This window comes from Gallus gallus, chromosome 2 (assembly GCF_016699485.2).
Source record: "Gallus gallus isolate bGalGal1 chromosome 2, bGalGal1.mat.broiler.GRCg7b, whole genome shotgun sequence".
In the NCBI taxonomy this organism is placed as follows: domain Eukaryota; kingdom Metazoa; phylum Chordata; class Aves; order Galliformes; family Phasianidae; genus Gallus; species Gallus gallus.
Window position 1 is genome coordinate 24,041,911 of NC_052533.1, and position 14,848 is coordinate 24,056,758.

General features: G+C 38.8%; 1 protein-coding gene across 9 annotated transcripts in view; it reads right to left on the reverse strand.

Annotated features, from left to right (window-relative positions):
* Nucleotides 1–14,848, reverse strand: part of SLC25A13 (solute carrier family 25 member 13) — a 93,875-nt gene that overhangs the window by 10,156 nt on the left and 68,871 nt on the right. For all 9 annotated transcript variants that reach the window (NM_001012949.3, XM_046925896.1, XM_046925889.1 and 6 more), the window contains one exon: nt 6,718–6,858. In NM_001012949.3, the coding sequence (NP_001012967.2) occupies nt 6,718–6,858 (141 nt within the window). The remainder of the gene's footprint in view (nt 1–6,717; nt 6,859–14,848) is intronic.

Consider the following 14,848-nt stretch of genomic DNA (forward strand, 5'->3'; position numbering starts at 1 on the left):
GGTGTTACCAAAAGCTACCAGGTGAGAGCTTGGTATGTGCTGCCAACTGAGATGACATCTTCCAGGTCAGTATACCAGAAGCCTATTTATGAAGTTATTATTAAAAAATAAAAATAAAAAAAAAAAAGAAAAGGAGAAGAGCTTACTGGAAGGTTTTCTGACTAGTTTTGGACATGCAGGCTGTGCTGGCAGTATCAGCCAAGGCACGGATCTGAGATAAATACCTTCTAGGAATTGTAATCATAAACATTACCGCAACTGATGTGTCATTTCCTCAAAGAATCATTTACTGAGCCCTATTGTTTACCATCTCTTGGGCATCACAGAAACAACTGCTGCACAAAATGAGGGAGTGGCACTGCAGGTTGTGCAGAAAAGCACTATCCACCAGAATTGATTACTTGTAAAAGTAGTTGGACTCGATGATCCCTATGGGTCTCTTCCAACTCAAGGTATTCATTGACTCTATGACAAGTATTTTAATAAAAATCCCATTTAAATATTTTATGAGTCTCTATGCAGTACAAAATAAGTGTATTTAAATGAGCAACTTAAAAATGTCCTTGGAAACCAAGAGAATATGAATTCAACTGACTTTAACAGGACCTTATGCATGTTACTGTGACAGACAGGCAGAAGACAAAACACATTACCTCATCTTGTGCGATCGCTTCAGTATTGTGATCAGAAATTACATAAGATGTATTAAAAACACTGAAAATCAGAAATGTGTTTTTTCTCACTTCTGCCAACACAAACGGAATTTTGAGTTAGGGATAAATGGTACTTTCCCTGACTGGGATACACTGTCTTTATACTTTTAAGAACAGTTGTCATCTACAGAACATCTGCAGCTAAAGAAGAATTTACCACCCCTAAGCTTCCATGCCCTTCCATGATTGCACAGCAACCATTACCAGCAGAAATAAGACAAACAGAGGAAATAAATGCCTTCTGCAGAAGTGCTACAATGTGCTCCCCAAAGAAGTTGGGTGTCCTGAAATACTTTCTTACACGAGCAGCTCTGAATTTGAGATAAAGGCAGAAAAATTAAAAATAGATGCTTTCTGCCTCTGAAGAACTCTGGGGATTCAACTCAGCAGTTAACCTAGCAAGTTGTACGTGTCAAATCTCACTGTTGCAACTATGGATAAAATGAATAGTGTGGATACGTGAGGAACTCATAAGTAAGCTCAGATGCAGAAGGTAAAAAAGGAAGGCGAAATGGGGGTTGTCTACCCAGGAGAAATGCAGAAGCACTGCCTGGGCATGCAGCAATGGAGTCAGAATAGCCAGGGGTCAGCTGGTGCTGGACCCAGTGAGTTGTGAATGCTTTCGTGAGCATATCAGCAGCTCACGACAACTAAGGGAATTGTGAGGCTGTTGCTCAGTGGGGCAAGACACTTACTGACTAAGGACATGGAAAAGGGGGAGAAATTACTTACTTGTCTCACTTTTTACTAGTCAAATCTGCACTTAGGCTTCTCACTTCCATAAGCATATTATAAAAGTCTGCAGAAGCACAGCTTCACCTACAGCAGACAGAGCATTTAAGCAACCTGCACACAATCCATGAGAGCAGATATGTATCTCCAGTGGTGCTGAGATAGCTGGTTGATGTCCCTGTGAGTTGGCTATTGCCTTCAAAATCTCAAGTCAGCCAAGGGGGTTCATACAATTGGAAAAAAAGACAAACACTGCACCCATCTTGAAGAAGAGGAAGAAGGAAGATCTGGAAAACTACAAGCTGCTTGGATACACTTCAGTCCCTGGGAAATTTACAAACCAAACTATTCTGGAAACTGTTTCCAGGCACATAAAGGACAGCGAGATATTGGAAACAACTAATAAGGATGTTCCAGATTATGGCTGATGAACCTGATTGCCTGGCCTGTAGACAAGCTGGCAGAAATGGATGTTGTAAATCGTGACTGTGAGCAAAGTTTTGGGATGATCTGCTGTAGTATCATCGTAGCCACATCGGCGGAGTGTGGGCTGCACTCTCAGCAGATCAGTGGATGACACTGAATTGGAGGAGCAGGCTGCTATTCTCAGAGACCTTCACAGCATGGAGAAATGGGCTGCCAAGAACATCATGAAGTTCAGAATAGCAAATACAAAGTCCTGCATTTGGACTGGAACTGCGCCTTGCAGCAGTACAGGCTGAGTATGAGTAGCCAGAAAGCTGATATGCAAAAAAAGTCCAGGGGTGCTGGTGGACAAGTAAGGAACAGGTCAGCAATGCCTCTTTGTAGTAAAGACAGACAGCCACACACTGTGCTGCCTTAACAACGATGCAAGGGAACTGATATTGCCTTTCCATTTAACACTGCTGAGACTGCATCTGGAGTCCAGTGTCCAGTTCTGGGCTCTCCAGTACAAGAAGGATATTGCCACGCTGGAGAAAAGTCTGGTGCAGGGCTGTTAAGGTGGGCAGGAAGCCCATAGTGTGTGAGGAAGGAGAGGCTGAAGGAACTCAGTGTGCTCAACTCTGAGAACAGCAGGTAAAGGAGAGATTTATTGCTTTCTTCCACTACCTAAAGGGAAGCTGTGGGGAAAGCAACTCTTGTAGGAAAGGTTTGGGTTGTGTTTTTAAAACCTACGAAGGTGGTCAAACACTAAGTCTGGCTGCCCTGATGTCCTGCAGACTGGTTTTCCACACACATTCATCAGATTCTAACATCAAAACTACAAAGTACAGCAGTGCACAGAGCAGACATCTTGACAGAGTGCTCCTGTGAATTGTTTTGTCACTAGCATAGTAGAGCACCACGTTAACACAACGAGGAATTATCTGAGAGAATATTACTCTCCTGAATACAGAGGGACATCAAAACTGTGACCTAGCTTCTCAGTGATAATCAAATGCAATTTGTCTAGACTAGAACACAGTGATAATTAGGATTATAATCAATGAAACATTCACTCAGCTGGATGCAAAGAAGGTTTACATAACATTTCCTTTGTTAATTCATTGACACAAGAGATAAGATTTATTTATCTTTGCAGTGGTTTTCTTTGCTAAGGAAAGACAGGAACACTGAAATTAGCCTGTATCAGGGAAGTATGGGAGTTTTAATCCACAAAGTGCATTTCCTAGTTAGAAATTAATACAAAAATACTAATTCAAACAACCAACAGCAGGCCTTGTTGAGACATGCAAGCATTTGCCTCGTGAAGCTAGGACTGACTTGTGTAACTCTGCATCTTCTTGCTGCAGTTGTAATTAATGGAAGTACATTCTTCCATATCGACTACTATATGGAACACAATGATTTTTCACCTAAATTTTAACGTATGTTTTAGCAAGATTCATAGGAACTAAGCAGAACATGCTGCACTGATCTGCTGTGGTCGCAACTGCTTTCAAGTTGATTTATTTCTGAACTGGGAAAACAATTTTTAAAGCAATCCTTGCAACACAGTAAACAAAACAGCACCAAAGCAGAGAGAGAAACAGAAAAGCCAGTGTGCAGCAGACTGGATGACCATTCCTGATTTAAGAGGTTTGTAGCTTTTCAATACAGAAGCTATCTCACACTGACAAGCAATGGAAACACTTCTGCTCTGCTTAGAGCTTATGAACGTGATCGGTAAAGCTCTCACTCATCACAGAAAAATACTTCAAAATGCCTGTGCTCCTATTTTGAAAAATTTCCGGACTCCATCTTCCTATTAAGTATGTGCTATCCCTCCACTGATCTCACCTCTCTAGCAAGTCCATTTTTTCCACTGCTGGCAGTACAGTCAGCAAGCTTTGCTTTCTATGCATTCCACCAGGCAACTGTCAGGCTGAGGGAATCCCTTTCCATTCCACCTCAAAGCAAGACCTCGAAGAACATTCTGCAAGCAACAGAGGATCCTGTCTCTGCACAGCTTCTTGTATCATCCCATCCCACGGTCTCCTCTAGGGACACAGGTCTACTGATGATTGTTAATGGCCATGAACGCAGACATCAGAAGTGAATCATTCAGGCACTCACTTTCTCATGCTCAGACACTGAGCAGTGGTGGAAACCGCTGTAGAAAACTGCAGTGAACCCTTCTTAGGGCAGTTTTATGAGGATTTCCAACAGGTCAGACCAAAAAAGGAGAACGTTATGCACTTGAAACAAACAAAGCTGATGGGACACTGAATTCTTGTTACTTTTGCTTCCTCTACACCAACTATAGGAAAAAAAAGAGAAAAAGAAAACCAACACAACCCCTCCCCCCACTACTACGAGATTCATACCAAAAAGAAAAGAAAAAAAGGAAGAAAACAAAAAAGGACAAAACCCTGTTATTGACCACAACACGAAATCTCACAATTACATTTTGGTCTGTTTAAAAAACAAACAAATAAATAAATAAATACGAGAGGTAATTAAAAAGCATCTGTTTCAAATGAAAAATCCTGAAATGAAAAGTCTAGAATTTGCTTTCAATGCTTGCAAAACCAAGTGAAGCAGTTGGTCCTAAATCACTGCTAACACACAGAAGTGTTTAAACACCTGGGATATTCACACAAAGGCCAACATATAACAAAGTTCAAGACTCACAAACAAAACTATTTTGTAAAGCAATTATCAGTCCTTGTCCTTCTGCAGTAATATGTATGGATGCTTCTTAAGTTCAACTAAAATAAATACAGTTGAGGCTTCGGACACATCTTCACAAGGATGCAAAAGGCAGAGCTACACTGAAAGCCTTAAGATGCCAATGAAAGTTCAGTTCACGTTAAGAGTTCACATGAAAGTGGTGAGACAGACACGAAACCCTCATTTCTGTTTCAGAGTTGTAAAGCTAACTGAGCAGTTAGCAGCACAAGCTTTCCAAATTTATCAACATAATTCAATTCTCTTCATTTCTCCTGTCTGTTTTTGTTTGCTCAGGCTATTTTTTGGAGGTGACAAACACAAATCGCATATACGAACCACGAGGAGCAGGGGTGGGGAAAGGAGACTGAGAAGCAGAGACAGAAGAGTGAAAACAAAGCGAAAACCCTTATGGTTGTTTGTTTGCTTGTTTGTTTTGAGGAGGTGAATGGACTTAATGAAGGCACCAGTGAAACCACGTAGCTTGTGATTAAAGAACAGCGCCCGTCCCAGTGCAAAGCTGAGCTGTAACAGCTCACATTCAGGAGGTGCATTCCTTGCAAATAGTCCCGAAGTACTCCAGAAATCACAAATAAGCCATAATACGACTTAAGGCATGAATGCTGTCTAAGAATGGGCAAAAAAAAAAAGCAAACGCTCCTGAGCAAGCAACAGAAGGACATCACGACAAACAAATGAATAAACACTAGCTGTAGTAAATTAGCTGGCCCTTCTTTCTCATGCTGTGCTTTATTTATAACAGTTCAAGCACGAGTCAGTAGCTGCCCTCCATTCCTGCACAGCCTCAGGGATGCAGACTGTTCAGTTGTAAATGCTTACCCGAATCAACACCGTAATGTCATTTATTAGGAGTTTACACAATAGCATCGGCTTCAGTAAAACACCTAAAAAATTAGCAAGTCGATTTAAAGGGAAAAACGACTCCCCATTAAATCCTATTCAGGCCTGCTACTTCTCACCAGGCCAAAGCATACATACATCTACTCCCGGGCAGGCTTCCTCTTTGTAATGGTAAGAGAACGATTTAAAAGGATTGCGGGTGAAAAATGCGGATGACATTTAAATATTGTCGAGGAGGGGGATTGGGGCTCATTTGGTGTTATCGAAGCATCTTCAGTTTACAGTTGCACTGCTGTAAATAAGAAATGGAAGAATAGTGCCTGCTGCACGACAGACTGGGACAAACAGACAGCATGAAGCTTTCTTCTGGAGAGTAGGCTGCAGAATCTGAAGAAACACCATACGGTGCTCTGTGGTGTATGGAATTTATTCATTTTTTGTTCTGAGCATAATGGGTATTTCAAAGTATTCCAAGACCTTTCACACCCCTCCGTATCTTGTCCACCTCATCTGCAGGTGGAGGGTAGTATGTCTGCCCTTCACATTATTTGCAGCATACACCCTGTTGAGGTTCAACAGAAGGTGTCCTTAACCCTTCTGCAGTCTGTGTGTGTGCGTGTAGCAGTCTAACATTAAATCCAACTTTATTTCTAGATATTTATGCATATGTATATGAGAACAATAATGGAGAAAGCAGAAGAGTAGAGTTTGCACCATATACTCAAAAAAGTACGTTTTCCAGTATTACTTGTGGAAATGTACTTCTAAACTAGCAAGGGGAAGTTTGCTGTAGGAGTTTACTTTCACACCGGGCTCCCACCGTCCATATTTCTTCACTAGTTATTGTGCTGTAATTCATTCCCATCACCAGATTAATAAGGGCAACTGGGAAAGTTGCTGAATCAAACACAGAAAAGCAAAAGCACAGCTCCACAACTGTAAGCTCTGTATAATGAAAGCAGATGAAAATAAGTCTATTTTTACACCAGGCAGAGCATCGGGAAACATAAACTAATCCTTCATCAACAATACTTACAGCCAGATCTGCTGAAAAGATGAAAGAAATTTTAGTAAGATTCACGAGAGCCACATACTTAAATCACAAGGTCGTTTCTTCAAAGAAGAAGGAGAATAAAATGAAGATATAATACCACACAACAAATAATTAAAAAGAAGTACAATTACGTTCATTCTCAAAAGTTTATGAGGACAATGAAATGATCTTCTGATCTGAAATATTCACCATTTGCTTTTCATTTATGTATGAACAAAAAGGTACCTTGTAGAGACCAAAGAAGCCTAAGTCCCGTAGTACAGTGAGGGCACTGACACGAGGGCCAGTAGTAATTTCTCCAGCCACCTGTAATCGAATCTTGACAATTTCTAGTGGGTTGGTAAAGATCACTTGAGAACCTCCAGCCTGAAATTAAAAGTAGAAAGCAGTATGTTAACTCGTTAAATTATTTGCAACATATGTCCTGTTACATAGAAGAGAAGGTGTTTTTAATCTTGCTGCCGTCAGTTCAGCTATTAGCAGATGTGAATTTTAATATTAGTTAATAAGCTGCAGCTCACAAGGCAAGAAATCTACCCCACGTGAGATGAATGGTCAGGAAACAGAGAGGAAGCAGGTCAGCCACTGCAGGTACATCAAACACACGCTGCCTCCATTCCTGCTGCAAGAACGCATTCACCAACATCAATTCACGCAATACTGACAAGCCAAGAACATCATAAAGCAATTAATAGAGCAAAAGAGCAACCAAGTAAAGAAACTGAGAAGATCACGGTGATACTTAATGAAAACATACTGTTAAGGAGTAGGAGTCTGGCAGAAGCTTTTTCAATTTTGGCACAAGTTCATAAAACAAAGAATACATGGATTCCAAAAACCAGAACTGCAGATATCTTTTCCTCTTCTAAAACCCCCCTGAAATACTAGCTTCAGTGTCACCAAATGCTGTTTGACTCAAGAGTCTGAGCTCCACGTCATTATCTGCGCACCAAGTAAGAAAGGTCTAAAGCCTGAAGGCTTGCATTCATCAAGAACTGCTAAATGTTTTAAAAGTGTTGGTCTGTATTTGTTGGTAAGGTATCACTGAACTGGTCTTGTAAGCTAGGCAGATTTAAAACACAGTGGTAGCAAGCATTTTAGACTGCACCAGTTCTACTGAAGTTCATCTCATTCACAACAGGTGACACGAGGCATTACCATTCTGGTACACCAACAGATCCCAAGCTTAAATTTGAAGTGAAAAAAAAAAAAAAAAAAGGTTACATGGCACAACCTCACTGAATTTAGAAATACACATTTGAGCTCCATTTGGCCAAAATTCAACAGCATCATTCTAACTTCTGTTAATTTCTTAATGACACGGCCCAGCCGCTACGCTCTCTTCTAGGCCCTGAAATGACAGGCTATGCAAAGGGCAACCCTCCCCACAACAAAACAGTTTTTTTTCTAGAAGGCAATGACTAAAATAAATTGTGTTTAAAGCACTTCCATCTAGCCATGCCCAGTATGTAAACACTATGTGCACATCTTTTTTAAATTATCCAAATGTTAAAAGAATTAATCACAGCTCAGATCAACTATCATTCAAAATAAAAAATAGGCACAGTAATATGGTTTAAATAATGTGCTGAAGAAATGGCAAATCGCACGAACAACTATTCTTGTCTACCACTTTGACTGAGCATACACAGTGTGGTTACAAATTAAAGTCTTTACATAACCCCCCAAATATCCCAAATGTTTCCTATTTTGACCAGAAAAAGCACGCTCTTGTGTAACTCAACTGGTTTTGACTTTCAAATTGGCATAATTTAATTTAACTGCATTTACCAAACCAGAATCCTGGTACATATAAAATTGCTATTCCTATTGCCATCAGAAATTAGGATGATAAATTATTTGGCACGTATCCTGACTTCAGGTTTGCACTTAAAACGTATTAAGTCAGCACTCAAAAAAACCCAAAACCAAACAACAACAACAACAAAGACATTCTCTTTACTTGTATACCCATCTAGCAAAGTCTCAGAATCAAAACAAATATTGGATGGGTCTTTCTGATGAACTATAAATTCCTATGCGATAAACAGTTTGGTTTATTATTGCAAACATTAAGTGTTCCCACACTGCCATCACACATTTTTCATTCTTAAAATGATAAAATCCCAATTGCAAGGTGCTAAGATTCATTTGCAAGTTTGCTACACCACAGCCATCCTCTAAAGTACATTAATTTAAAAGCTCATATCAACTGATCTATGTTAGCACAAATAAACTACTTTCTCTCAGTGTGATATTCTTGCATTTCATTGTACCATGACTCCATGGGAAGTGTTTCTTTAATTTTCACTACGGGAAAACCATATCAATACTCAAAAGATGACAACAAAATTAAGTTTAATTGATGATTATTAATGTACCAAAACATTGAGTAATTTAAAAATCTATAAAATGTTTATAAGTGAATGCCATTTTTAGAGAAAGGAAACAGAAACAGACCTGTTTTTAATAGAGAATAAAGGCAAATAATTTCTGAATTCTAACGAGTGGGAAGTATTTAAAGTGCTAGCACATACAAATGTTTATGTTTGCACGTCCAGCCTGGCTGCAGCAATACTTGGGAGTGTTACATGTTTGTGGCTCTGGGTAAATCACACAAGACTCTCTCTGTTTCAGCTTGCTATTTGAAAAATGGGGATGCTATTACTTTCCCACCTCATACAATCAGGCTCACTGTATTCAAATTTTTAAAGCACTGAGACCTGCACGCACCAGGCATTACCGAAAACACTAAAACAGCTGATGTGAATACTACTGGTTTTGTTGCCCAAGCAGGACCTCTAACAAAAGAAATGGAAATTTCCATTGAAGTTCTTCTACAAAACCATTTAAGTACTACTCCAGAACTCTGCACAACCTTTGTCATCCTCTGAATTTGATAGAAGATACACACCAAAAATCAAATGATGAGTAATTGAAGGTGCTAAGCCAGACAATACCTGACAGAAGGTCTCGGTAGGACCTACCGTATTAGGTCTCAGTAGTACCTTACCACCCTGCCTACCCTGTGATGGAGACGAAGGATGGTTTGATACCAGCCAGTACACAGGCACTTCCAATGGTAACAAGTACAGTCACCTCGTGGGGAGCTTTTATCACCCTGTTATTTAATCATCCATGCCGGCAACTGCAGCTCCCTATTCTCCAAAGGGAGGGGAAGCAAACTGGAGATGGCTACTATATTGTCTAATGAAATGATTTCTTGCTTGTCTAGTACCGGTAACTCCTATTGCGTTATTCATCATCACAGTATGCAAGTGTCTCATAAATATTAATGGCTATTTCCTCCCAGTGCTCCTGTGAGGGAAGTACAATGGCTCTAGTTTTACAAGAAGGGGATTTGAGGTAAGGAGGTTAATTGTATGCCCTGTGTGCGTGTCCCCCAAGCTCAAACAAGCAACTAGTAACAGTCGCCAGATATCCTGATCTCCAAATCAGTAGCTTGAATCACAATAGCATTGTTTCTGTCTTCTGAGTTTTTACATAGTGAATGTAATGAAAGAAATCTCATTATTTATTTATTTATTTATTTATTAGCCTCTTCAAGGTGCTGGTATAAACTGCTGTGGAAAAGACACACAAAACATGATCAATGTTATCAGCCTGCTCATTTTATTTGGCAAAAAGTTGAAGAACATTACCTTCTTGTTTGGCACCTTTCACAGTTAAAAGTGCACCTCATTTAAAAATTATTTTAAAATATGTCCCCAAAGGTAAGAACTTGGAAACAATTTTCTTGGCCAGAATAAACACAGTTTAAGCTCAGGTTGCTTAATGATTTCTCCATTAAGTGTCATAAAAATGGGATAACGATGGGATAACTTCTATAAACTCTCGAGTATAGATAGTCACCAATAACATCAATTTTTCTGCACTGAATACCCTCAACTCTGAATTCTTTATCACCTCTTCCAATCATTTTTTTTTTTTTAAATAAACAAATTATCTGATTGGAAAAGCACATTTGTTACTTTCCAGTTATTATCATGTGATTAAATAAAAACAGGAGTGTTGGCTCATTTATAGTAGTGAATACCCTGAGCTGGTGCATAATTATCTGAAAGGCCCCACAAAGGGCTCATATTATTCTAAAAGCATTTGACATTTGACCTAATCACAAGCCCTTATGGTCTTGTGTGATATAAAGCAAGAAAATGAAAGAGAAATACCTGCACCATCCAAGAACTCCTCAGACAGAGATCACTAGAAATCCGCGTGCCTACAAAATGTTTATTGTGTTTTAACACATGGAGGGCTACAAATGCACATGTGATTATTTTTTTTACTTTTTTTTCCCCCACTTTTGCAGTTCTTCAACTCTGCACTTGGTATATCACCCAGCACCTCTCGATGGCGGTATAGCCTTGTACAGTCATACAGTAATGCCTATCACATTCCTCCCTCTACTTTCCTATTTTATAGAACAGCGGGGAGAAGCAGAAATAGTTGTGGTATTTTTTTTTCTGTCGATGGAGAAATACAATCCATTCTGTACCAAAAAAAAAAAAAAAATTAATAACAGCAGCTAGCTTAACAACACTCCAGTTTAAGAAGTTGGAATGTTTTCTACTTCTTCACGTATCCAAATAATCTTGTAATAAACTTTACTGGAAAATAAACAGATTTTCACATCCTTCATTACACTAAGGCAAGGAATCATTTTTCTTTTTCATCTAAGTGCATTCTGTGCCCTTATGAGACTAGATAAGAAAATGAGTACACCAGACCTAACCCTCCAAAGGCTTTCAAATCTGCATTTGAAAGCTTCAGTGTACATTCTGAAAAGAATAAAGCTTGTAATTCACAAAGAAAATTCTGTATTTTCCATCCCAACATAAAGTATTAGGTTGTGGTTCTTTTCTTTCCATCGCTATTGATCATCAGCTCTTCCAGCACCTCTAATTAACCTTACTTACTACCTTCAAGCCATAACGTTTTTTCCTGTTTTCTGCTAAGAGCGTTTAGGGTTATCCTAGACTTTCTGTACCTAACTTGTCACATATCATCTTCTAAGCTTATGGATAAATAAAAGGATTACTACTGCTATTAGAGTGTTAATATTTCCAACAATATCACCCAGGGACAGCAATTATGGCAATTAATAGCAACCATTAAAATACATAGCACAGTATTATACAATTATCCGGAATCAGCGTCTGCAAAAGAAATTGTCTGCAATGCTTGGCTTACTCATTTGATTTACAAGACAACCAAGTGGTGCAAGATCCAAAATTTCTAGTAAACTGTGTACCATATTCAGTCATATGGGCTTCTGCACTCCATCCCAGGATATTACTCTTTGCCACCTGTCAGATGCAACTTGTTTCCCTGTGCATTTGCTAGTGTATATTAATCCTAATTCAAGTCAAAGTTCCAAAAGTACTAAGCATTGTACAAACACAAAACTAAGATTTCTTTTAAAAAGAGGCAACCAAGGCACATAACTATTAAATGATGTACCACAAAATCACATGTAACTCCATAACAGAACAAGATCAGAAGAGCCAGATTTACAGGGTACCACCACGGAGCTCCAAACTACCTGTGACAGTCTTGGTGTTCATATGTCCTAAGGTCACAAAAGTGTGAGATGAATTGTGTTGAGTGGCTGCATATGTGGTTTCACTGTGGAGTTCACTGTTACCAGAAGAGATGCCGAGGAACAGACAGCTGTCCAAAGTGACTGTTTTTCTTATATATTTCAAAGGTGAAAACCTTAATTATGTGGCACTCTGTGTCAAGGGTAAATCATACTGGGTTCTCAAAAGGTTGGTTCTGTGTTACCTTTCCTCAGATAAAGCCAGGCTTCAAAAACCCAGACAAGCCATCTTGTGCTATTTTGTGTCCTCTCATCTGCAGCCCTATCTATACAGAATTCTGATAATGCTCTTTAGCAATGGGAGCTCGTGTAGTAAATACCTTTTCTTCAGATCACGAGGAGATTTCCCCAGCCCTCAATCATCTGCTTTTCACTACCCGGACCAGGCTAGCACAGAAACAGCTTTCATGCTGCTCAGGCAGAACTGTGTTTTTCCCCAGCTAATCTTTGTCTTCCGAGGACAGACTTCTCTTGGCCTGGCTGAGGTTTTAGTCTGGGCTGCACAAACGGCGAACAGAGCTGTAATCATCACGTCTTGTTAATGTCCACATGTACATAAAATGCAAAGCAAGCCCCTTCAAACATTCACTTAAAATGTTCATAAATAGGATTGCAATTAGCCTGAACAGAAGAGCATTCCTGCTGCTGCTTCATATAGATAAGCAAAACTCAGATAGAACTTGTGAGAATTTCCAGCAATAGTTTATTAATAACCTGCCTACAAAGAAACTAACAGGAGCATGGCTTCTTTATGAGCACAGACCAACTCTGCTATGGGGAAAAAAAAAATTGCAGATTCTATATTTTCTATGTTATAGGTAATTCAGTTCTTAGAAGCCTAGCCAAAAAAAAAAAAATCAAAGTGGAGCCTTCTTGATTGGCATTATAAAAGCAATTAAGCTACAGACCTGTCAAATATGTTAACATTTGGCTCTGTCTGCTCTACTTGTCTATTTTGACTAGTTGTGGAATCATGTAATGATTTACAGACCTTTCAAGTCTTACAGCATGGTAGCTATATTAAAATTGTGACCCATTATTTCTTGGTCACATCATAAATTACTGTGACATCATAAATATCTTCCTTTTTCTCACAGAAAGCTAGACTTTAATTCTTTAATTCCCAATTTGAGTTTGAGGTTGTTTTTTTTTTGAACCTGCACAGGTAAACACTACAATATTTTACTGCTATTAAAAGTAATAGTAACAGGAGAAAAGAATGCCTAATAAAATATAATTATCAAAACAATAATGTTTTAAGCTATAATGCATCTTCATGTAAACTTTCAGTCAATATTTCTAGTACAACACAGGAAAAAAAAAAGAATGGAAAGAATATGTGGTATACTTCTTGGAAAAAATGGTCTTTTTAATAGATAGAACCGATCTGTTCTGCAATCTGACAGATATCAACATAAACCTATGCACCCCTTCTTGTTTTAGAGCTTGTACAAATCCCCTTCCATCCTTCACCCCGGTCCCTCTCTATTTTTATTTTCTTAAGGGAGAAGGGAAGTGAAAAGGAAGAGGAAGGTGGAAGGGAAAGGAAAAGGAAAAGTATCTCTAACTTGTAATGGGAAAATAATCTTAGGAAAAAAATAAAATTAAATGAACTAATCTAAAAGGAAAATTCAGCGGAGTGAAACCACATTCCTCATAACCTCTGACTGTGCTCAGGAAAGGCCAGTTTCAACAGCTACGACTGGGGAAAAGATTCAGCAAAACTACTTTTTAAAACATCCAAACCTGTAAGGAAATGTGGGGTGAGGTCACAGAGAAGCAGGAACCCTACACCAGGAACATCCCCACCCTTTGGTACGACCTCTTGGAAGGGCTATCGTGTTACCGTATGCTGCCTTCCCCGGCTTCACCGTAAGGCTTTCAGACAAAGATTAGCTGAAATTTAACTGAAGACACTTAAAACACAGCAGTGTCGAAACAGAATAGGTTTGCAAAGGTGAAGTTAAATTTAAGCCCAAACTGAACTGCTCTTTTTTTCTTTTTTTCTTTTTTACCAGAAGTTGAACATCAGTCAGAACCAATATGCTATAACAACTGCAATTAGGAGCTCAGAGGAGAAAACCACACGTTTCAGTATCTGAAATGAAATTCAGTATCTGGATGAATTACACTATATTCAGTATATTTTGTTCCATTATATTAATTAAATATACTTTAAATCGAATTCATTTATTTAACAGAATAAATTCCATGTAGTAAACAGCTTTAATTTTCATCAAGAAAAGGAATAGTTTTAGGAGCCCTTTGAACCTTTCCATAAACAAGAAATGTGACTGTTGGGCTTTTATACGTGTATGTACAACTGCCCTTTAAAGTGAAATGGAAGTTATGGTCTGTGGCTACAGGGAGAATAGACTTCTTAGAGTAAATCTGCTAAGAATACAAGAAACATATGCCATTTGCTTTCAAAGCTAATATGAGCAATCATAAAGAAGACCATTATTACTTAACCATCTCAATAAACTATACCAAAACTGTTCTGTGCAATAGCAGTTTGTGATTCTTTTTTTTCAGATACACATACAGGGATTCCACCCCCCCCCTCCCGCCTACTTAACGCTCAGTTTCATTTTTACCCATAGCTCAGAGCTCCTTGCCAAATAGAAGAGAATTTTGTCAGATTTAGATTTCTGAATAATGAAAAAAAAAAGATTGATACCTTCAGACACAACTCAGAAATGTCTGAATGTCTGTAAGTGATCTACGAATCATGGT